At 35.8% G+C, this 23,757-nt stretch overlaps 1 protein-coding gene across 7 annotated transcripts in view; it reads left to right on the plus strand.

The window, feature by feature from the left end:
- The window catches only part of CEP170 (centrosomal protein 170), a 94,521-nt gene that overhangs the window by 60,031 nt on the left and 10,733 nt on the right, over positions 1-23,757 (plus strand). For 2 of the 7 annotated variants that reach the window (XM_064708833.1, XM_064708827.1), the window contains exons 10-14: positions 1,140-1,289; positions 7,224-7,350; positions 10,142-11,947; positions 17,558-17,792; positions 22,341-22,518. In XM_064708833.1, the coding sequence (XP_064564903.1) occupies positions 1,140-1,289; positions 7,224-7,350; positions 10,142-11,947; positions 17,558-17,792; positions 22,341-22,518 (2,496 nt within the window). The remainder of the gene's footprint in view (positions 1-1,139; positions 1,290-7,223; positions 7,351-10,141; positions 11,948-17,557; positions 17,793-22,340; positions 22,519-23,757) is intronic. The other 5 variants (XM_064708834.1, XM_064708828.1, XM_064708831.1 and 2 more) reach the window with 4 other exon arrangements.

Genomic DNA, 23,757 nt, shown 5'->3' on the forward strand with positions numbered 1-23,757 from the left:
ATCCATTTTGAAAACACTAACCTTGTTAAGAATTGTAATAAACTAGTCCTCTGGCTTTGCTTTGCAAAACTGAATTACAGTACACTTTTGGAGAAAAAAGAATTCTCTACGCCTTTTCCTATTCTGCACATTGTTGCAGGAGGATAACATCTTGAAGATGACAGAACAGTTTTTGATGTTAACTGTTAATTTTTGGCAACCAGCTTGAATGTGTGTGGTTCATTTTAATCTGTAATTTGTTAATATCTAAGTCCCTAGTAGTAAAGTAGTGATTTTATTTCTTACACAGAAATTTGAAAATTTTATTAATTACATGTTTCCAAGATTAAGATATTTTCTAAAATGTATTTGATTATACATCAATTCTGAAAGCAATTCACATACCCTGTTTCTGTCACTCATGAGAAATTTGACAAACAGTATGGTGGTTCTCCTGCTAAAGTTCTTATTATTAACTGCCTTAGTAATAATGTTTTTCTAGTATTTTTTTTTTTGGAACATTGTTTTTAAAATGTCATGGGAAAATTATCCTGGCTTGAGCAGAGAGATTAATAAAAGCATCATTAGGAAATAGAGCAATAAAAGAACTATGCCAAGTCACGTCTTGGATGAGATGAGTCTACATGATTCATGAGACCTGGTGGAGTTTTAATATCTGCCAAATCTCCAACAGCTGAGAAACTGAAGTTTTGTTTGTATTAGACAAATAATTCAATATGCATATTAATAGCAAATGCAAGAATTTATATTTCTTATTATCATTAGATAATAGCAAAAATATGATAATTTGGTGGTTCTAGTTATTGGGTTTTTTCCTTAATTGGTAAAATGGGTTCTGCAATGATTTCACTTTAATCTTTTGTTCCTTTCATCAAAGTGTCATTTTTTCATATCTGACCATTCCAACTAGCAGTTCTTTGAATTTTCACAATGTTGACATAGACTTCCACATTTTTTAATAATTGTTGTAGATTCTTCTTCTGTTTAATTTGTAAATTGCACTAAGGTGACAAATAAGCATAATACAATAAAACCGATTTATACTCACTATCCAGCATGCCACCATCCATCCATTAACATTGAACATTGCATCAGGATGGTATTGGGTTAATGAATGTAATGGTTTGTTTCATTTTCAGGTATTTGGAGTGGATGGCAGCCAGGATTATAATAGGCCTGTTATCAACGAGAACCAGAAAGATTTAGTAAAAGATTGGGCTATAAATTCTGCTACAGTAGTGCTGGAAGAAAAAAGACCACTGAGTACAACTGGATTTCTTGACACAGAGGTAGAATTTAATTTTTGACGGTCTTCTTTTTTCTTCCACTAAAAGAGAGCACTAAGAACCGACCAGTAAGTGTTAAACAGGAAACAAAATCTTGCCTGGAAAAGATGAACTCAGATCTATAAGTAATCTATTTCTTCTATGCCTTTATTGCATCATGAAAGCTTCTCTGTCAGAGGCAGGCATAATTCAATGTGGAGGTGTTTTTAAACTTGGCTACCTTTCTACATGCACTGACACGAGTGTATTGGAAATGTAGCAGAAGTTTCTTTGCCACAACATACTTTTGCACAGTATATACTTCATGTAAGTTCTTCAGCAGAACTGAGCAAAAGCTGGTTATGTTTTATAGCCCAAAGCAAGTAACGATATTAAAATTCAGAAATAAGATGTGTGCACTTAATGCATGATACAAAGTGATCTAGGAAAAAAATGATGGATAATACTTTTCAGATTTTTTTCTCTGAAGCCAGAGGACTTTAGGTTTTTACATTCATGATTTAAGTTCTCCAATGAGGTGCCACTCATGACAAGTCACTTACATGATTCAGACACATATAACTTAATCAGTTGGTGAAAGAATATACAGAGGAAAATGCCTGTATTTATATGTGACTTAAAATATGCACACAATATATTGGTCATATTTCATAATGAAAACTTGGGAGGCATTCTGCTATCATTGTGATAGATAACTAGCTTGAAATATGTCTGGAACAGAACAGGATCACAGTGAAGTGGAATCAACTGGCAACTGTAAAGAAGCACATAACACTTATGTCTAAGTCCTTGGTAAACTGTTTCTGAAGTGTGGTCCTGTAATTTAGCAAACTTTGTAGATAAGCAATTTTTTGGAAGATATTAAGAGCTTTAAGTGTGCCTGCCATGCAAATACATTGATTTTAGTACCTGTTTCTTTTAGAGGTGTGTTTTCTCATGGTTGTATTTTAGCTACTGTGAAGCCACAGTCGCTGTGCCTAGACTAGTACCTTTACCTGGTTTCTCTAAGGCACTTCAAGTGAACTATTGCCACACAGCATAGGCATATCCCATGGAAGGTTTTTCACCTTGCTTCTTTGCACAAATCTGTAACCATATTCTTTCTCTCTCCTATTTTCATGCCTTTTGCAGCACTCAGATCTTTTGTGCCTTGTCAGTTTTAAAGAGTATTGATTTTTTTTCACTTTTATAATTAAATAAGCAGAAGAAGAATGTATGATTTGTTTATTAACATAATTGGTCTTTTCAGGTGTCAACTTTCCGAATAAAAGGTTTTGTTTTTAGAAGACTGAGACTACTTCTGCAATCATACAGCAGATCTAAGAAACCTTCTGGCAGTGATATACTAAAACTCACTTTGATTTAGGTGGAAATTACAAGAATTATGCTGCTTTATTACTGTGACTGCTTTGCTGCATTAAAAGGTCTTTATATAGTGGGAGAGAATAGGTTATTAGCATAATTTTAAATATTACAAGGCATGGTGATAGGGTAAAGAAATGAAAATTATTTGGTAAGTCAAGGAGCAAACTGACATAAGCAATGTGGATAGAGCAAGGATTAGTGTAAGAAGAGTTGAGGACAGATGAAGATGGAAGAAAGCTTACCAGGGAAAGCTTGGTAAATTAGGGAAAGCTTAAAATTAGATGTTGGTTGATAGAAATTTAGAAGTACAAGAGGAGCTAGTTCAGAAAATTAGAAGTGTCTTATAGGGAAATAATGGGAAAACAATAATGAGGATAACTACTGGGAGAAGATTATTACATTTAAAGTGTTATTAGCAAAACTTGCACTCTGTTTAGTCAGTAGGAAGGGGAGAGGCAAATGTGTTTGATTTGTAAAGTTTGTGGGTTATGTTCTCATATACAAACTTTTCTGCTTGTAGGTTTTGGAAGACTTACTGCATTACTGAGCTGCAGATCATAAGTTTATAAACCTTATTGAAGATCTTGGCTAAATAGTCAGGTAACATCAGGGTAGCTCAGTGTTCCAGTTTGGCATCCACTCAGATTGTGGGTGGAACTTACTCCAGCTGCCCATCACAGTTATTGATTAGCAGAATAAGGTGAATTCAGAACATGATTGACATAGAAAAAGCAAAGAATAAAAATCTAAGATATTTCTATTCAAATAAAATGGAAAAGGTGGCCTGGGAAATTGTGAGGATTTTATAGAAATAGTTTATAGAATCAGAGAATAGTTAGGGTTGGAGGACACCTCTGGAGACCATGCAGTCCAGCACTGCTACCAAGGCAGGACAGCATCATCTAGAATCACTTCAGGGGTTGAAAGCTTATTCTGAACTTAAATATCTTAGCTTTACAGGGGTTTTGAAGCATCATTAATAAAATGCTTGGAAATGCTGTACTTGTTCAAGAAGTTTTTAACTTTTTCTTTGATACAACAGTCTTTAAATACTTTGGAGTAGTGTATTTCATAAATAAAGTAAAATGCAGAGTGAGTGTCTTGACACAGTTGAACTGAACCTGAATACACTGGTTCTTGCCTTTTCAGTGATTACATATAGGCAATGAAAATATTAAATCCATCTATTTAAAATATTTAAATGTTTTTATTTTCTACACTATAAGCTGCCACTTGCCAGCCAAGGTAAGTGTGATTAAAGAAAAAAAATGAAGTAAATGGAGAACAAAGAGAATATTATTATTGTTGTTGTTGTTCTTATTATTTGTTCTTACCTGTGAGTTTGGTTAATAAAAATACTGCAGGCATTTGGGCTATGACCTATCCCTCCAACTTCCATTTAATTTTCAGTGGTCAGTTGTCTGTGCTAAACATGGTTCTTGAATAATGGTTTATCAGCATTGTGTTTGATGTGCTTCAGTTTTTTGGTTGGTTTGGGGATTTGGTTTTTTGGGTTTTTTTGTAAGACAAAAGCTTAGAAACCTGGTTCTTCATCTGTAGAGTCGTCAATGCCATTGACTACAATGTTCCGTTGCTGTTTGGAGTGCCTACTTATGTCTTTCCCACTGAAGATCAGAAAAATAATACTACTGACATTCTGAATATTGAATTTCATTCATGTAAATATTTGCTATATTGCTTCTTAGAAGTGGAGAATTTAGAGGCTCAAATTACTCCAACTTTCTGTCTTGTTGAGCAATCCATTTAGTTTGGAGTTTGATACTTATTTTTTTTTGAACTTAGATGCTATACTGAAATGTAGGCTGATGTATCACCAATATCACAGGGCTGTGAAAAGGCAAACAGGACCCTTGAATGCCCAGGAAATGCTTTACCAGCAGAAAAGGGCAGTGTTATCACCATGGTGAAGCTTCCCCTGTAATAACAGCACTGGAACTGTTAACATTCTTGGGAGAGAAGGGTGGATACGAGTCTAGAGAAGGTACAGAGTTACTCAGATTGTAACAGGAGAGGAGATTTACCTTACAAGAACAGATCAATGCTGTTCAATTAGTCTGGCAAAGTAACAGCTGAGATGGATGCAATTGCTGGGTTTTCATGTGTAAATGCAGTAACTATAATAGAAGAGAGAAAGAACTGTTAAAGATAGGTGTCAGTGTTGTTCCAGGAATAACTTGAAGACATTGGCTCTAAATAAGTCAGGTATGGAAATGTGTAAAAAGATCATCACCCCAGAGGCATATGGTTCTGAAGCAGGTACAGTGAGAAGAACTGCTGTCAAGGCAGCAATTTATGAAAAGATTAAATAATATGATTCTTCCAACTTGAACTGTCTCGAGTTATGTGTCTGAAAAGACATCTAATTTTTAATTAATTTTATTCACACTATTGAAATCTATTAAAAAAAAAAGTTAATCTGCTCTGAAATGCCAAGAGCTGGACATGCTTTTAGGTGTAATGTGTGTGTGCTGTGGATTTTTTTCAGATGTGGAGCCTGAAGCCCTAAATCTTTAGGCTGAACAATAAGCCCACAGAAATCCATTGTTACATTTTCAAAAGATTTCTTACTCACTTTTTATGTGAGATAACGATAAGAGAAAGCAGATTTAACACAAAGGTAAAAGGCTGGTATCTTGTAGATAAACCCAGTTTTTCTGAAATACTAGGAAATTGCTTTTGGTATTCAAGAGAAAATTTGCAGGATTGTATAGTTGAGAGCCTGTAAGATGCCAATTGATATGGGTTATAGGAAGAACATTAGGATATCTGACATGACTTTTTAGATATGTGTTTTATAAACCTTACACCTTCTGGATGTGCATAAACTACTATGAAAAGAAAGTGTGTATTTTTGTTATTGTTTATGCTTGTATACACAGAGAACTGGCAAAGCACACATTTACATTCACTGCTATGTAGAAACCATTTTTTGGCAGTGTAATTAAAAGAGAAAATAATTTATCATGTTGTTTTGAGGCAGTTAATCTGCAAAATCTTAGTGTGTTTCTCCATTGTGAAGTAAAATTCAGATTTCTGGCACATATCTGTATCTCAGAAATTGGTCAGGTGGTACAGAAGGAACTAGTTGAAATGCTCTGTTGCAAAGATGATTGGAACATCTATCATGTTTGGATTTGGCTATAATTAGTTGTTTTATTAGATAGAAGTTCACTAGTAGAGGTAGGAAAAGAGAGATTAGTGATAGGAAAGAAAAATGAGGTTTTGGTAGTTGCATTAATGCAGTGTGTTTTTTGTAATATTGTTACTGGCACCCCGCATTGTCTTCAGAAATGCCCATAAATAACAAAAACACTGAATTGCCTTCCTTTGCTATTGTTATACTTGAATTTTATAGCATTTTGATTTTAAAAAATTAATTCAAAATATGGAAATTTGTATAATTGTTCAAAAAAATTACCTGCTGCATCTCTGATTTACTACATTCATGATATTCTGGAAGAGATCCATGATGTTGCACTCACTTGCATTAACAGGAGAAATTCAAGATTGTAAATTTAAGCTTTTCAAATGTCTGAGTAACATTTAATTTGAAAGAAATTGTCATATAGTGGGTGGCATTGTCCTTCACAGACATTCACCATTCTAGTTCTGCTAGATAAATTTTATAGAATGTATAGTGTTGTTTCCTGGTCAAAGACTAGAATCCAAGAGTTGTCAAGACATCAGGCAGAAATCAGTGTTTTGAGTAGAAGTGCAAAGATTTGAAGGGCTGGTGATGTTTTTTGGAGATGTGAGCAAGAGAGACTGCTTAGATATTTGATAGGACAGTAATATTGTACTATAATTAGAAATCAGATTTTGAAAAAAGGATGCTTTAGTAACACAAGTAGATGATTTAATTCTGTGCTTTTCTTACATTTTAAAAATTTTCAAGATTTCAAAAGGCATACCATCAAGAAACCAAATTAATTTCCTTTCTGGTTTAGGTGCAAAAAATTGTAAAATACTGATGACATTGACTTCATTGTTATGCAGTAGGATGGTTTAGAACTAATCTTTGCTTCTTTTTTTGTTTAGGCCAAACAAATAATCTGAGCTTCCTTTCCTTTCCATCATAAGTTATTACTCTTTCAGTCCTTAAGGTAGTCTTTCTGTAATGAAGTAAATACAATATTCCATCTGGACAAGAGGGTCTTCTAAAGTGGTAAAATGTCACTTTCTTGTCTTCCTGAAGCACATTTTTTTATTTTTTAACACACCCCCACATCCCATGTACTTTTTCTGCACTTCTGAGCTGAGGATTGAAATAACCTGATCTTAGAACTGGCACATGTTCTGATGCATTTTATATAGGTTCTGGTGTTTAAAAGTTCACTGCACTAGGAACTGTTGTTTATATGGTACTGATTCAGCAGCTATGTAGATTTTGTTTATTGTTTGCCACTCTAAAATTTACTGAGGTAAACTATTTTTTTCAACTTCTCCAGGAAAATAGTGTGTGGCCTATCTATTCAGGAAAAGCCTGGAAAGATGACATGCTTTTTTATCAAACAGTTATAATTTTTCTTCTGCTGTTTTTTCCTTTCTTAGGAAGGCTCTGCTAACCCTGGAAGTAAACGTTGGGTGTCACAGTGGGCCAGTTTGGCTGCTAATCACACTCGTCATGACCAAGATGACTTGAGATTGGAGTCCTCTGTGCCTGCTCCATTAGAAAATGGTATTAAAAACTGTTCTTATTGTCATAATTTATGCTGAAAAACCTGTGAAAGGGAGAAAAGAATGATTGAGTACTGGACTTAATCACTTTTTTACTCCTAATGCCTCAATTTCACGTGAGATTCTTCTGTTTCATTGAGTAGAAGCAGCATAAAAACAAGCTCAGCAGTAGTGGTGCCTGCATGGCAGTTGAGTGCCAGTATTACACTGAATGGTACTAAAACAGGAGAGTTTATAAACTGTTCAATATTGGAGAAACTTTCATTTAAATACAGTTTGGGTTGGTCTGCATAGTACGTTTCTTTTCTTGCATCTTTCTTAGTCTAAATTGGACTTCAAGGTAATGATTATTAAACAATCCAACCTGAGACACTTCAGCTGAAGCATAGCATCCTTTCCTTATCTTGGAAATACAGAAGACCTTTGATGTTTCTTGAAAAACCCAGAAACTTTCTCTTTAGCAATGAGCAACCTTATCTCCCTTTCTTGTGAGTGCCAGATGTTCAGGGCTTGTCTCTCCATAGTTTAATTATTCACATTTGTGATTTTGAAATGGTTTATTCTTTAATATCTGCAATCTTGACTATAAATTTCTCTTCTGGTTTTTTTCTTCTGCAAATTTCACTTTAGAGGTTGTGATCATCTTTGGGAGAAGTTGTACAAAGAAGTTTTGTTTTTAAAGTTGCATAATGCATATATCTGTACCAATGCATGAAAAAATTCTTATCAGTGACTGCTGCTCTGTTGTTGCTTTTCCTCCACTCATAAGCATTGAACTTGGCCTAGGATACTGAAAGTCAAAGGAGATGGAAAGGGGTAAAATTAAATTATCTGATACATACAGAATAATGGAAATCAAGAGCAAATTTTGCACTATTTGAAAGGATTGAGTGTGTACATACAGGACACTTAAAATCATTGCTATTGAGACTGATTCTTTGGGTGGTTAATTGGGAGCTTTGGTGGTCTTTTGTTTTCTGTAGTTTTAAATGGTCACTTTCAGATGAGGCACTACCTAGGATCTTCTTTGGAGAGGTAAAGGCTTTTCTTACCATTATGAGAGCTAAGATAAGAGTTAAAGGGAAGTAGCATACCTGTTCTGCAAGAAGTCTAAAATACTAAAGGGGAAATAAAGCATTCAAAGCACCAAAGGTGTAATAAGAATAAAATTTAGTATGTACATCTAAGAGCCAATTCAGAAAGGATGTCTTGTTGACTTAGATGCCTGTATCTTCTTTAAAAATCTTTGTATTTAAACTTCACATAACATATACTTACAACATGTAGTTGCTAAACAACTCCATGCCTTTTTTTTTCTAAAGGCAGTTGGAAATTCACCAGGAAGCGTCACATGCTTACATATGTATAAAATATTTGATCTAGTAGTCATGTCTGAGAGAAGTCAGTCTTCACAAATGTCAATCATAAAGATGTTCATTAAACTTTCAATTTGTTTCATAATTTTCAAGAAAAAAAACAGTCCTGGAATTAGAAAATCTTGCTTAGATTTCAGAGGTACTTACTGTTTGTCAAATTAGTATCTTAACATAGATTATAGAAAAAAAAACCAACTGTAAGTAATTTTGCATTCTTCATCAAAGGTGTGACACTGCAAAGAGTAAAGATAGATTGAAGAGCATGGATAGAAAGTAGCAGGTATTCATACAGCATGATGGTTGATATTCAATTAATTGCTTAGAGGATTCTTGCAGAGAGAGAAACCCTATACTCCAATTCTTACTGCTGGAGCAACCAATGTTGGTGGCAAGCTGTGATAGGAGAGTCTCAACAGGGGGTGCAGAGCAGTTGCTTATGGATCTCTCCTGGCAAGAAAGGGATTTGACAGATGTGTGTTACTAAATGTGTCACATTATATTGCAACAGCAGACAAATGAACTGCAAAAAGAATTTTTTCTATTCAAATATTCAAAGTCAAGGCAATTTATAGAGCAATTTATATCACCTTTGAGTAATAAAGGCTTGTTTCTGACAGCACAACTGCTGTGTTTGTTAAATGGGCAAAGAGGGCACAGTCATCATCACTGTGGAAAAATAAATCTTGGTCTCTAAAACAGTTATTCCTTGCAACAGTCTATACTTTTCTGATGATGGAGCATTCACTCTGTGTACACTGAGAATTCAGTGAAAGTGCTTTAGCACTAATACTGCATTCTTTTGATGCTTTGTATACAAAGCATTGTTGATGCATTTCCATGCATTTTTACACTACAGTGTCTTGTTTGGGATAAAAACATTATTTTTGCTTTCTCAGCCATAGTAATTTGTTTGTTCATGAGTGGGGCTTTTCAATATTGCTGAGAAGTGTCTCCCAGCACTGCAGATTCTTGCCTGAATGAGGCAAGGCCTCACAGGGAGAGGCTGTAGTCTGTCCATGAGACAGATCTCAAGCTGTGGAACAGGCAGGTAGGGAGGAAGGAGAATCTTACTCTTTTTGGTAGTTTTGAAATCTGGTCCTAAAGATGTTTAGGAATGTAAGACTTGCTTTCTACTTCCTGTTGTGATGGTGTGCTGATTGATATAACAGTGATTTCTCACCTATTTTAACCTACTGTGAGATCATAAAAACTTCGTATGATTCAGTTGGCTAAAAGAGTTCATTAAATGTTTTTCTACATGTCTAAATATAATTGATCTTGTCACAGAACAGCAGGATGGACTGATGACTTTTTCAGTTCTGTTGTATTAGCCTTACGCAGTCTTAAACATTTAATCTTTCTATTTGCCTTGCAGTTGAATGTCTTCTCAAATATTTTTTTCCCTTTCATTTTTAGACACAGACATCAGTGAGTCTGGTATTTCTGTAAGAAGTGCTGGTTCAGCTGCTTCTCTGACCAGCCAAGGTGAGCGAAAGAGGAGGACACTTCCACAGCTTCCCATAGAAGAGAAAGTAAATGAAAATTTAAAACCAAAACCTGTATCTCATCAGAGGTCAGAAATAGGTGAAAAGCAAGACACTGAACTTCAAGAGAAAGAAACTCCAGCTCGTGCCTCAGATGCTAAGTCAAGCAGAACAATGAATGGTCTTTCACCCAAAGCTACTGGAGACAAAGTGTTTTCTTTTCCCAGCTCTTCTAGTAAAGAGAGAGTTGAAACTGGCAGAGAAACTTCTGTGGTAAAACAAGCTTTAGCAAAAATTCAACAACAAGAAAGAAAGGAGCAAGGACACTGGACACCTTCAAAATTATCCTCTACAAAATCTGCTGCAAACCAGATTGAGAAAGGTAGGGAGGAGATTGTTATGTCACCCAAAACTTTGGATAATCAAGAAAATGCTCCTGGACATGTTACAGATAAAGCAGAAATTAAATTGGCACAGATTGAGGGAAAAAGAAGAAAAAATGAGGAAATCATTAGAGGACAAAGTCCTAAAGTTCTTGCAGGAGATAAAAAGGAATCTTCAAAACCCTTAGTGAGGCAAGGTAGCTTTACTATAGATAAGCCTAGCACAAATATACCTATAGAACTTATTCCTCACATTAATAAGCAGAGTGGTTCTGCTGCCCCTTTAGTATCTGCAAACAGGTTACGTGACAGAAGTGATTCAATGGACACTGATTCCAGTATAGATACAACACTAATCTTAAAAGACACAGAAGCTGTAATGGCTTTCCTTGAAGCTAAATTGCGTGAAGAAAATAAAACTGATGAAGGTCCTGACACTCCTAGTTATAACAGAGATAACTCCATATCACCAGAGTCAGATGTCGATACAGCCAGCACAATCAGTCTAGTTACTGGTGATACTGAAAGAAAATCCACGCAGAAGCGGAAGAGCTTTACAAACTTATATAAAGATAGATGTTCCACTGGTTCTCCTTCAAAGGATGTTTTAAAATCTTCTACAAGTGCTAGAGAAAAGATTGAAAAGAAAACTAAGAGTCGATCTTCAGATGGTGGGTCTAGAGCTGACGCTCGCAAAACTGTGCAATCCAGTGGAAGAATGAGGCAACCATCAGTAGATTTAACAGATGATGACCAAACATCCAGTGTACCTCATTCTGCCATTTCTGATATCCTATCATCTGACCAGGAAAACTACTCTGGCAAATCACATGGAAGAGTTCCTTTCGCCTCAGCAGATGAACTTGTACATTCCAAGATGGAAGGAAAGTCAGCTAAATCAAAAACCTCTCCTGTTGGACTTGGGCAGTCCAGTAAATCTACCACTCTTCCAAGACCTCGTCCCACAAGGACTTCTCTGTTGCGCAGAGCCCGCCTTGGTGAAGTCTCAGATAGCGAGCTTGCCGACGCCGATAAGGCTTCGGTCGCTTCCGAAGTGTCCACTACGAGTTCTACGTCAAAACCTCCGTCGGGGAGGAGAAACATTTCCAGGATAGACTTACTGGCCCAGCCTCGCAGGAACCGACTCGGCTCTTTATCAGCACGCAGCGACTCTGAAGCAACAATAACCAGGAGTGCTGCCTCACCGCGTACCCCAGAAGCAATCATCAGGAGTGGCTCAAGGCTGATCTCAGGAGACAGCGCTAAAGTTTCTGCTAGAACTCGAGCCAATAGCATTTCTCGACTTTCGGATTCAAAATCCAAATCCTTGGCCTCAGCTCATAATTCTCCCTCAGGTATGTGAGATTATTTGAAATAATTTTGTACAATACTAGATGCTTTTAATGTGTGGATTTTTTAAATAAATTGTTTAAGAAACCGCTCTTATGAAACTGTTGAGTTTTAGTTGATGCAGTCTTTTTCTTTGGAGTAAGAGGCTTCCATGGCATTGTAGAGGTTTCTCATTTAAAATCATAAAGCCAAGAAACTGTAATCCTTCAACTCTGGATATGTGTTCATCTTGAAACCGCTAAGAACTGGATTGGGACAGTCAAATGCATCAACAATAATTCATTTTAGTGCAAAAACAGACAAAAGATCTCTTTGCTCAAATCGTGGTAGTAGAAGTTCAGAAGGTCAGCAACACTATTTAGTACATAGGAGATACTTATTTATAAGGTAGGCTTGTAAATAGGCAATCAGAGATTTCTTGATAAGAATAATAACGTTGAAGTAATTAATTGAAAAGCTATGTACTACCTAACTAAATATCATAAAAAAATGTCTTTTAAAGAGTTTGCCTTATCTTGGATTATTTCCCATTTTGTGTTCCAAATCATGGCAATTTATGAGTTCATCAAGATTTCCAGATCATGTTGATCTTCTTTTGTGTGGTGGGTATTCTACCTTGTCTTACATTTGGAAGGAAAAATCTGCACAGTCTATGAATTTTAACCTACTATTCTGTTAGGAGTTAACATAGCATTCTTAGTACAAGCAGTGTTAAAGCTGGTAGGTTTTTTCAACAGCAATATTAAAGCTATCAAAATAAAATGTGGTAATTATAAAAAAGTGAACTTTCTTGTGAAATGAGTATTTAAAATAAATGTCTGCTTGCTTTTAAATTGTCATGCTAGCAGCTTTACCATATTTGCAGTCAATCCACAATCTCAGAATAAAATTGAGTAGCTTCCAGTGATGTAGTGCTCTGAAATTTGGCTACATCCCACTCAGACTTGATATAAGCCACTGTGATACTTCATTTCCCACACTCCTGCTGTCCTTCTGTTGCTTGCATATCATAAGTGGACCATGTCAGGATTCTTAGCATTGTATATTCCCCAGGTATTTAGTTTTGCTGTGTCATTTATTGGCTTAATAGAAATTTCTGCTGAGATACACTGCTGAATTGTAGAGTTGACTCTGTGTGATTCTCTGACAGGTGTCTACAAAGGTACCCAAGGTACCCAAGAGATGACCCTTCAAATAAAAATTCAGTCTTTCCTTGTCAGATATAATTGGAAAAGCAGCATGTTTTCAATTTTAATCAAAATTTTAAATTGTCAATTCAACCTGAAAGGTGGCAATGCTAGGGTAGGGAAGTGTCAGTTAAGGCTTCCATATATTTATTTAAATAATGAATATTAGTTTATATTATGATAATGCTGATTTCTGAAAAGGTAAAGCCCAGATGTTTTTTTTCACTTGACTACTTTTGTTTTTCACAAAACTCTGTATGAACTTTGAGTTTTGTGTCCATGTGAAGTATTGCAGGCTTCCTAGATTTCCCAGGTTGCTGCATTGAAGTGGTTTGCTGCTTCTGTTAAGGGAAGTGAGTGTATCTTTCTCTTCTCACTCTATTTATCTATCATTTTACTGTCTTTGCTAAGTGTTCATTTTTCCATGTCCCACAGTAAAAGTTTACTGTGGCTTACATAAAATACTGTTTTCAAGAGAGAAAATGTGCCATCTTCTCATGGGTACCCCAACACAATAATCTAGGTAATTTTAAAAGACCATTGTTAGAAAAATCTACAGTACTAGTAGCTTCTGTCTTATAAAACTGTATCAGTTAATATATATCAGTGGAGAAGTCCGTCAGTATAAGGGCCAGAATCTGAAAGTAGTTAATGAAGCAGTCAGATACTTTCATAGCAAAATCATTGCTAAATAAACTGATGAAGTCTTGTTAATACATAAGTAAAAAATATTATTACTACTGTTTTGGATTTAGAGTTCTGAATTTTGTATCAGTAACATTATTGTATAATTTTTTTACTGATTTATTTTGGTTATTCTTTAGGAAAATTTGAATTGCTTTGAAAGTGGTGTAGCCTTCTAGTGTATATAGGAGTATATGTAAAAATGTATCTCCAACTACATATAGGCCACTTCTAATTCCTCAATTTAATTTTGTTTCTAGAAAAGTCAACAATTAATTTTAGCACTTTTGGAAAGTACTAATGAAGTGCTTGACTAAAGCACCTCAGCTGTTTGGATATGGTTTACTTCAGGCACATTTAATCAAGGTGTAACAGGAACGAATTTTCTTCTCTCCCTGGACAAAGAAAGACTGGAAAATGAATGATTTGTACCAGTATTGGGTTACCAGAGGACTAGCCTCTCTCAAAATGTTAAATATGTTCCATGGGTTATCTCATCAGAGGTCAGTTAACGCTACCACATCGTAGATCAGTAAACACTGGCGGCCTCTGAAATCAGCCCACAAAGAGCAATTTATTTCTGCACTTCCCAAATCAATGTTCCAGACACATATACCTGTAAAATGAAAGCAAGAATAAGGTGTAGTTTCTGGATTTTTTTTATTGTCTTGTACTTCATGTGGATGAATTGCAACTTGATAGGGTTAAAATTGTCGAAGCTAGCAGCAAGTCTGTAATTTGTAGAATCATTTCTAATCCTTGATGCAGTGAAGTATTGGTTACTTTTATCTGAAAGGGCAAGCAGATAAATGCAACATCTAGGGTGAGAACTGTTAGCATTAAAGTCATTACCAGAGGGTTTCTGGGGTAAGAGGCTTGATAACTGAGAACACTGTGAAGACACATGAAGCAGAATTAGTAACTTTATAGCACAAGCAGTGAAAGGTCTGGTGAAGGCACTGCCTCATCAAACAGTAGAGTGTGATCAATAAAAACAGAGGAGCCCAAAGACCTATTTTCACAACAACAGAGGGAAATTGAAGATGATGTTACAGAAGGAGGAAGCTGCTGAAAAACTGGGCATTGAGTCAGAACAGAGAGACCTTGAGCAGCCAGCTGTGTTTGGCAGCGCTGCTGCATTGCTGACCTTGCTGTCATTGCACATAGCTGCCAGATAGGTTGGTCAAAGCTGTTGAGGTAACTGGGGGACAAGAAATTGATAATTGAGAAAAAACAGCCCTTACTAAGTAGATTTTAGTAGTAGGAGCTTGGAATTGGATGCACCTTGAGAAGTCCATGCCTCAATAAGAGCAGAATACCTTCTAAGTAGTATAAAGAATATATTCAATAAAATTTATTCTCAAATCTTTGAAGTGAGAGTATGTTGTCCAAATGACCAAACTTGCCAGCTTAATGATTGTCAGGACATTATACTTCTCACAGAGTAGTCATTAAATTAGGTTTTAGTGCTGATTATTTTAGCCAGGGTTTTGGGGGGTTTTCTAGTTAATGGTACTGATATTCACAGTCTTTGGTGTCTGAGATAAGCAACTGCACAACAGCTTTCAGAAATGTACATAAACTACAGTGACATTTTGGGCCTGCATAATTTAAAGATAGTATTAAAAGCATATATATGCAAATGTATAGCTACCTCACTGGGAAACATGCTTGGATATGCTTGTCATGAATTTCACAGCTTTGAGATTTTTACCACTAGGCCTACAGTAACTTTGTCCTCATATTAAAGAGAAACTCATTGATCATATGTAACACCCCAACATTTCAAGGCCTTAAAATTTAATGGTCTTAAAAATAGGGGTTTTATGATACTATGTAATGTTACAAATGATTGTTAATTATTTCATTTCAGTTGGTATCTCTGAAATGTTTAAACCTTTACAAAATTGAGTATTTTTGATCGAAAGTATAATCTTTTCCTAATAAAGTGTGGGTGGAAAAGAGGACCTAAGACTAATTTCATAAATATATTTTATTTAAGCAAATGCTTCTAATCTGAATGTTTTAAATTGAATTAACATGATAAAACACTATTTTGTACACAGAGAAATCCAAGCTTCTCCCAGACCCAGACCCTGATGTTGAAACTTACAGTGGTAGAGTACTAGAAATCAAATCTGTTTCTGATATTTCACTTCTCATTCAATTTTTAGTTTTTAAATATATTATTATATATGCTCATTGTACAGTGCTGAGTTGCTGAAGTATCTCACTTGAGAGATTTTAACATAAATTTTATAATTATTTTAAAGACTATAATTTGAACTGGGAAAAAGAATTTAAACAAAAATGGATGAAAAAAATGTGGGCCCAACTCATAAATCTCTTTGGACTTTGGTCACACATTGCTTGCATGCTGTTGGTGGGAAAATGTACTTTTTCTGCTCATGTTCTATTTCCCTAAGATCAAACAACTTTGAAGCCTCCAAAAAAGAGATCAGAAAGTGATTGGAGAGACATTGTTACTTTCTACAATAAAGTTAGAAAATTTTAAAAAAAGTAGAACTAGACATCATTTGAAACCCATATTTAAACCTGAAAAAATTGCACTAGCACATGTTTGTTTTCAGCAGTTGAAACTTCTTTATTTGTATGAGGGAAGGGATGTAAGCTTATACACCAATGTCATATTCTACATAACCTTTGCATTATGCAAAAATTACTTCCATTATTTATTACTTAAATTCATATTAGTGTATACTTCATTTGTAATGTTCATTTTTTAATGTATCAGGAGAAATCATTATTAGTTCTTGAATTTTTTAATACTAAAAACCAATTTGCATCATTTGGTTCTATATTTTTCAATCACCAATAGGTGGTCACACACTTACTTCATTTTCTGCAGTACTTACAGAGCCTCATGAATGTCAATGACTTTGGGGTATTAAATCCCCTGCAACAATTTAGCAGGCTGTGGTGATGAGGATTTCTTTACACTTGGTGGTGTCTCTTCCTGCTGGAAATGTCTGAGGACAGCACATCTGAAATCCATTTTCTAGACTTCAGTAGTTCATAAGGGGACAAGAGTCTCCTACATAGTTCCAGTTCTCCTGTACTTCAGGCTGTCCTCACCAACGTGGCTGTATAATGCTTTATGTGCTACATGTCAGAATATTTACTTCTTTCTCTGAGGCTGCTTTTCTTATGGATGTGCTGCAGATTTGCATATATTAATTTTATATATGCTTTTTCTGTACTAAACACATAAGCATGGAATCATTAAGGTTGGAAAAGACCTACACATCATCTAGGAATTTTATGCTTTCCTTATGTAAGCATGCATTCCAGGCTTGGTGCCAGCTCCATCCCTCCTTCATATCTCTTCATTTTTTTTTTATTGTGTATTCATAAACCTTGAATGAAATTTGGGAAAAAATCTGCAGAAAAAGTGCAATCTGACTATATACTTAAATGTTAATGAATTGGGCCCTTGTTTTGTAATACAGTTTGTTTGAGCTCATACAAATCACTGGCTTTTACATCTTACTTTACTCATCACTATACAAAGAGCATTAGTTTTATGTTTTTATTAATCAATATTTTTTATTTAACACAAATTCTGTAGCTTTCTTTTAAAGATGTAGTAAATAAAACTTTTGTGAGGTACCTGGGGATGGATAATAAATAGCTGTGTATTTTTTGTGATGTTACTGAAATAATGCTGTTTTCTCTTATAAAAGACACCATAATAATTCTTTTTTAATAATTAAACTAATTTAGTAAGTGCAAGATGGAGGCGCTTTCCTACAGATTATGCTTCCACCTCAGAAGATGAGTTCGGATCAAACCGTAATTCCCCTAAACATGCCCGTCTGCGTACCTCTCCAGCCCTGAAAACCGCGCGCCTGCAGAGCGCTGGGACAGCAGCTCAAAGCAGCAACACCTTCAAGCACAGGATAAAGGAGCAGGAAGACTACATTCGTGACTGGACTGCCCACCGGGAAGAGATTGCAAGGTTGGTTTGAAAGGAGCGCTCCCAAAATAGCAGAGTTTGTACCCAAGTGCACATAGAGGATAAAGGGAGGTGATGGATTTGCTCTGTCACTCCTTACTGCTTTCCTTCCCTCACTGAATGGGTTACTTAAAATTCTTCTTACGAGAGAGGTGTCTGGCAGGCAGAACACTCACATCACCAGCACATCTCTTTTTAGTGGAAATTGATAGTAACTTCTAATTTATGATAGCCAAATCCCAGAAGATGAACTTTCAGTTGCAGTATTGGGACTTGCAGCGGTACTTGGTGTGTTTCCCAAGGCTGAAGTGTATGTGATTTTGTACTGCCTTTACATATTGAGATAAAATTTCAGATCAATCACAGGTGACAGAGAGAAAAAAGTAAGCTTTGGAATGTGAGAGACCATGTTCTCATTTTCATTTTTGATTTATCAGGACATTATTTCATGTTAGGTACTTTCTGATTTAAGTTATGCGTATTCACCAAAAAGGAATTTTTTGTTGTCGTTGCAAGTCCTTGAGATTAGTATCTCAATACCTCTGTCATTGCTGGCACTACTCTGCTTCAGGTGAACCAAGGCAAAGTTATTTGCACATTCTAGTAACCAATTTTTGCCATATCATGCAACACCCAGCAGTGAAAACTTCAGAGAGCTTGCACAAGCATGTAAATGTTATTTGACACTTAGATGTCAGTGTTCAGGTTCCAAAGATTTTCACAGAACTTAATTTGGAAGCCTAAACAAGAAATATGTTTTCCTTTTAAGATTAGTTTTAATAGTGTATTTTCTTAATACTGTGGAAGTGTTTTGTTTGGTGTGATTAATTATTTTTTGTTTCCTGATTTTGGTAATATTTTTCAACATTTGTTTTTCTGTTGTGATCCATGCAAAGGGAGGCTGTAGTGACCTGAGAGACACACAGAATATACCTAAGGGAGTCTCATAGTATCTGGACAAATAATGAAATAAACATTTTAAAAATAATCTTCCTAGAAGATGTCTTTCTTTTCAGAAGTTAGAGATGGTTATAGGAAGGACTGTGTGTCTATGGGAAAAATAATTGATAGCCATAGCATATTAGTTCTTCCTGATAACTAGTACTGCTGAAGCTCTACTTCAGTGAAACTTTCTGATATATTTTGCCCATCTAAGAGAGATTGACCCTGGACATAATTGATGATTCAATCTAAATTCATTTGATGGTTAGGTTTGCAGGTTTTTCTCTTCCCTTGGGATTCTTACCCTTTCCTCCATTTATGTATTGGCTTTAAAGTTTGTTTTAAAGGCTGTGTACTTATCCTATGTCTTCAGCTTTATTTTCAGTTGAATTGCTGAGAGGCTCCAATCAGTACTGCCAAATTTTTAGGTTTATGTAGAGATTTTGCACAACTTGCATTAAATGAGCTTATTTAAGGTAAAGAAAAGTAGCATTTAGCATCTGAGAAATTCCAAGTTACTGTCATCTATTGTTACTGCTTCCAATACCAGTTTTAGCCTCTGCTGAGTGCATTTGCTGTAGGTCACTAGTTCATCCTTTCTGTGTCTCCATATCTTTGTAGTGATTCACATTTTTGCTCCTTTGGCTTTAATTTTAGCTTCTGTCCTCTATGAGAAACTTTTTGTCTCTGCTCCTATTTCCTTGCTAACCATAGGCTCTATTATTGGCTACCCTGGCTTTTTTTCCCTCCCAGCCATCAGTCCAGCCCCTATGTTCAAGGTTCCTTCAACTCTACTCAGATTATTAAAAAAATTAAGATGGCTATATGCTGTCATTAAAATTAGTTGATTTATTTTTGTTGCTGTTGAATAACTGATTAGATTGTAAGGATAAGCCTTTCATAAAATACATATGTAGCAGAAAGTAGTGTAGAAACCATGTAGCAAGCATTTCATTACATCTGTGTTACCATCATACTGTGTTTTAATGACTCCATGACTGCCACAGTATGCACTTTTCACAGACTTCAGGACTTACAGATGTTAATAAAACTGAAAATTTGAAATAGGTATTTAGAGAAACTTCCTGGAATAACTAAACTTGATTTAAAGCACTTTGTCATGGAGGGGATTTACACCCTCGGAATAATGGGAGCTTCACAAATATTTTATTGAAGGATGTTAAAACTATTGTTGCAAAATCCACTGACTCAGTACAGGAAGTGTAACATAGCAGACTAAGCATAAAAATGCTTTTAGTAATCCAGCAGTTCAGCACTATTACAGATATCTTAGAAGTATTCCTATTCCCTTGTATTTTTTTCTAACACTGGTATTCTTTCACTACAGGTAAATAAGAACTAGAGTTCCATGCTTGGAAAGGTGGTCATGCTCTCTCCATCCCAAGCCATGTGGTCTCACCTTATCCTATGTGCTGGAAACTGAGTCTGTTCCCTTCTTAGCTGTGTAGCTGCCTGAGTCTGCTCACCAAGTGAATCTAAAGCAGTATTTCCTGGAGTGGGTTGAGGGATTTAGGGAATTTGAGGTTTATTAGTTCTGCCTCTGTGAATTGATTTGCCTTGTATGCCTGCTAGGTCTGATGCAGGAAGCAGTAGAGATCTGCAAGGCAGCCTACAGTTGCAGTAGAGTAAATAGTGTGCACCTAGAGCCTCAGTCTCTTGTCCCTGATTACACAAAACATACTCCTTGTACTTAAGCAAAAATGTATGCTTCTGAAAGTTAACGTAGAATTACTTGAAAACTTCATAAGTCAGGCTCAGCTCACAGCTGGTTTCTAATCTTCTTTTTCATAGTGCTTCACATTTACTGCTCTATATTGTTTCTATACAGGAATGTAATTGAGTACTGGACTATAGCTTACTTTCACATGGAAAATGATTACAGATTTTGTTCACATGACTGATATTTGACTGTGATAATTATCTGGTTTTTGGCATCAATGTTAGAGTTGTTTGTCCTGATACTTCTGGGATTCATTTAAGTTAATTTTTATATAGAGATCTGACACTTCATGCAATTTTGATTTCTTGCTAAGAACTCAAATGAAGTGGTTGTGTCATGCTGAAACATTGCTGATTTCTTTGAAGAGTTAAGTCTTCAGTAATAGATGCAACTTTTGATTATGGTGTTTAATGACATTTCTCTTCTGAAAAATTTGCTGATAGTTAAGTCTCCAGGTTTTATTTTCTTCACAGCTACGCATTAAATACCAGAATTTGTCCCAGAAAATCAAATGTGAATAGTAGCAACTTTTCTATTTAAGGAAAAAGTTAGACGATTGTATGACACAGAAGAAGTAGCTCTTTTAGGGTATCTACTACTAAGAATGTTGGACTTTGATTGGCATGTGTAAATTGCCATATATTTGTCTACAGCCTTCTTCCAATTATATGTGTATAATATATTTTATTATATAATTTACTTTATTGTGGATTGCTGATGATTAGCCACAAAATCCAGTGTTGGAATTTGGCTGGAAATTTCTCTAGTTATGTTTGCCTTTCTAGTTGAAATTCTGTTCACTTAATCTTACGCTATCTATAGGCCAGTGGTGTCCATTGTTTTTGACTTGAAGACAAAGTGAAAATTAAGAGCAGAAGGAAGCTCACCTTGAGCAATCAGCCTGTGTGGAGCCCAGGGTGTGTCACTGTCACGTGGCTGTGCACCTGCTTCCACTTGAGCAGCGGGCGCTGTTTGTGTCACCGAGTCCTCGGTGGCGCAGAAGTGGCACTGTCACCCTCTGTGCCTTCGGTGCTGACAGGCAGAAGTGTGAAAGGGCATCACTTAGCAGTCTGCTCTTCTCAAGTCTGTGATCCAGGCTGGAGATTCAGGGTGCCATAATGGCTTTTAGCTTTTGCTTTGTGGGATTTTTTGTCTTGTTCCCTCCTTTTGGGGTGTTCTGGGGAGGAGTAGCAGAAGCAGAGCAAGCCAGAGCAAAGCTGGTTTTTTGATGCGCTGAATCAGAAGCAAAGAAAAGAACTCTTTGGCTGAGAATTCAGCTGTATTTTTGTAATGCTATCATACCCAGGTTTTAAAGGTATGTTGTATTTTTGCCACTGAAAATATTTATTGATTACATTTGGGGATTTAGGGTATTGGTCTGGAATTTCAGACCCATAAGCAGCTTGATCTGAGTGAGGTGAGGAACTGCTCGAAGTTCAGAAGTCCTGAAAACATTTTTTTTCAAGTAGGCAAACTAAGGTACAAATTAAATGGTTTCTGAGCATTTCAGATTTACTGCCATGTTACACAGCTCATCTGTGCAGTATTTTCAGCATATTTCCTATGCATCCTCTGTGTTGGATATACTGCACATTGCATGTATCTGTCTGAATCCTGGGAAGAAAACAAGGATACTCTGTCTTTTGAGATCACCTTTCACCTTCTTCCTCTAGAAAGGCATGCTGATAAAAGCTTCAGTCAAAATTTGCTTTATGGCTCTACAAGTAATCTTTCTGTTTAAAAAGGCATGCAGCTTTTCATAGCATGGTCATCAGGAACTTGAACTTACAACCTCAGAGGCTGCAGATTGGGCTCTACTGGCCCAAAAGGATTTGTAGGGGTGAATGTAACACTCTCTTTATTACTAGGATCAGTCAAGATCTGGCTCTCATCGCACGGGAAATCAACGATGTAGCAGGAGAGATAGATTCAGTGACTTCATCAGGCACTGCCCCCAGTACCACAGTAAGCACTGCTGCCACCACCCCTGGCTCTGCCATAGACACTAGAGAAGAGGTAGGAGATCTTCATGGAGAAATGCATAAGGTTCTTCCTTTTCTTTATTTCTTTTGCTTTTAGCATTTTGCATAGCCTTTTTAGTTCCTCCACTCAACCCATATGCATGATCTCAACTTTTTTTTTTTTCATTTGAAGTTCCTTTTAATTTCAACAAACAACCCAGGAATTATTTTGTGAACATAGCTTGTCAAAAGGATGCATACTATCTGTCTGTCTCTTTTTTTCCACGAAACATAGGACCAGGTAGTTATTTGTTTTTTGCTTGTCTGTAGCCTTAGATACTGTTGGACGGTATCTAAGTGCATTTAAAGACACTAGTGTGTATGCACAACTATATATAAATGTATACATTTAATTCTTTGCTTAACTATTAAAAACAAAAAAGTCCCTCTGTTCGCAGGTGACATAAAACTTTCATCTTCTGAACACTGAAATACTTAGGTACCATCAGTTAACTTTAGACTTTCTTTCTTAATAACATTGTCAAAAACTGCCTTTAAATAAGTTTGCTTTATGCTTCTAATAATTCTTATTTTCCTTGCCTACCTCTGGTGTGCTGTTCTATGAATATATTGACTAACATTTTCTAGTAATCATCACAGGTCTAATGCTGATAAACATGTTAATCTGAATTTAAGTCATCACTTTCTGCCATGTTACAGTTCACCATAATAATGTGTTGTAAATGTTTAATGCATTTTTTTCTTCATAGTATTCCTTTCAAAATGTGTTTTATTCATTTCTGTGTGCATAAATTTTGGTTAATACACTATTTACTGTGGTTAGTTTAATACTGTCTCTTTCTGTGGAAAAAAAGATATAAACAGCAATAAGAAATCTGTGAGCTGAGTACTCAGAAAAATTATAAATGCACTCACATAGATTTTGGATTTAATTCTCATAGACTGTGGTTAAAGAAGTAAAAGCTCTTTTTCTCAGATCCAATTAGATCACTCCAATTTTTTTTTATCATTAAATAATTATTCTTCAAAAAATAGATTGCATTGTGTACATACTGCAGGTGGCAGTATCTCCTTTAGGTAGTGTAAGTCTTTCTGTAACGCTATGACTTATTTGGCAAAAAACCCTAAATCTCGGAGTACTCTTCTCAATTCCACAGATATGTTCCATTAATCAAAGAAATTAATGATTCAGTACCAGTTTATAGGTAGTTATTATGTTACCTGCCCATAAGCAAAATTTCAGTGGGGTAGTCTAAATTTGCCATGTATGTCTAGCATTTAAAAAAACCCCCAAATCTTGTTC

The sequence above is a fragment of the Zonotrichia leucophrys genome, chromosome 3 (assembly GCF_028769735.1).
Source record: "Zonotrichia leucophrys gambelii isolate GWCS_2022_RI chromosome 3, RI_Zleu_2.0, whole genome shotgun sequence".
NCBI lineage: Eukaryota > Metazoa > Chordata > Aves > Passeriformes > Passerellidae > Zonotrichia > Zonotrichia leucophrys.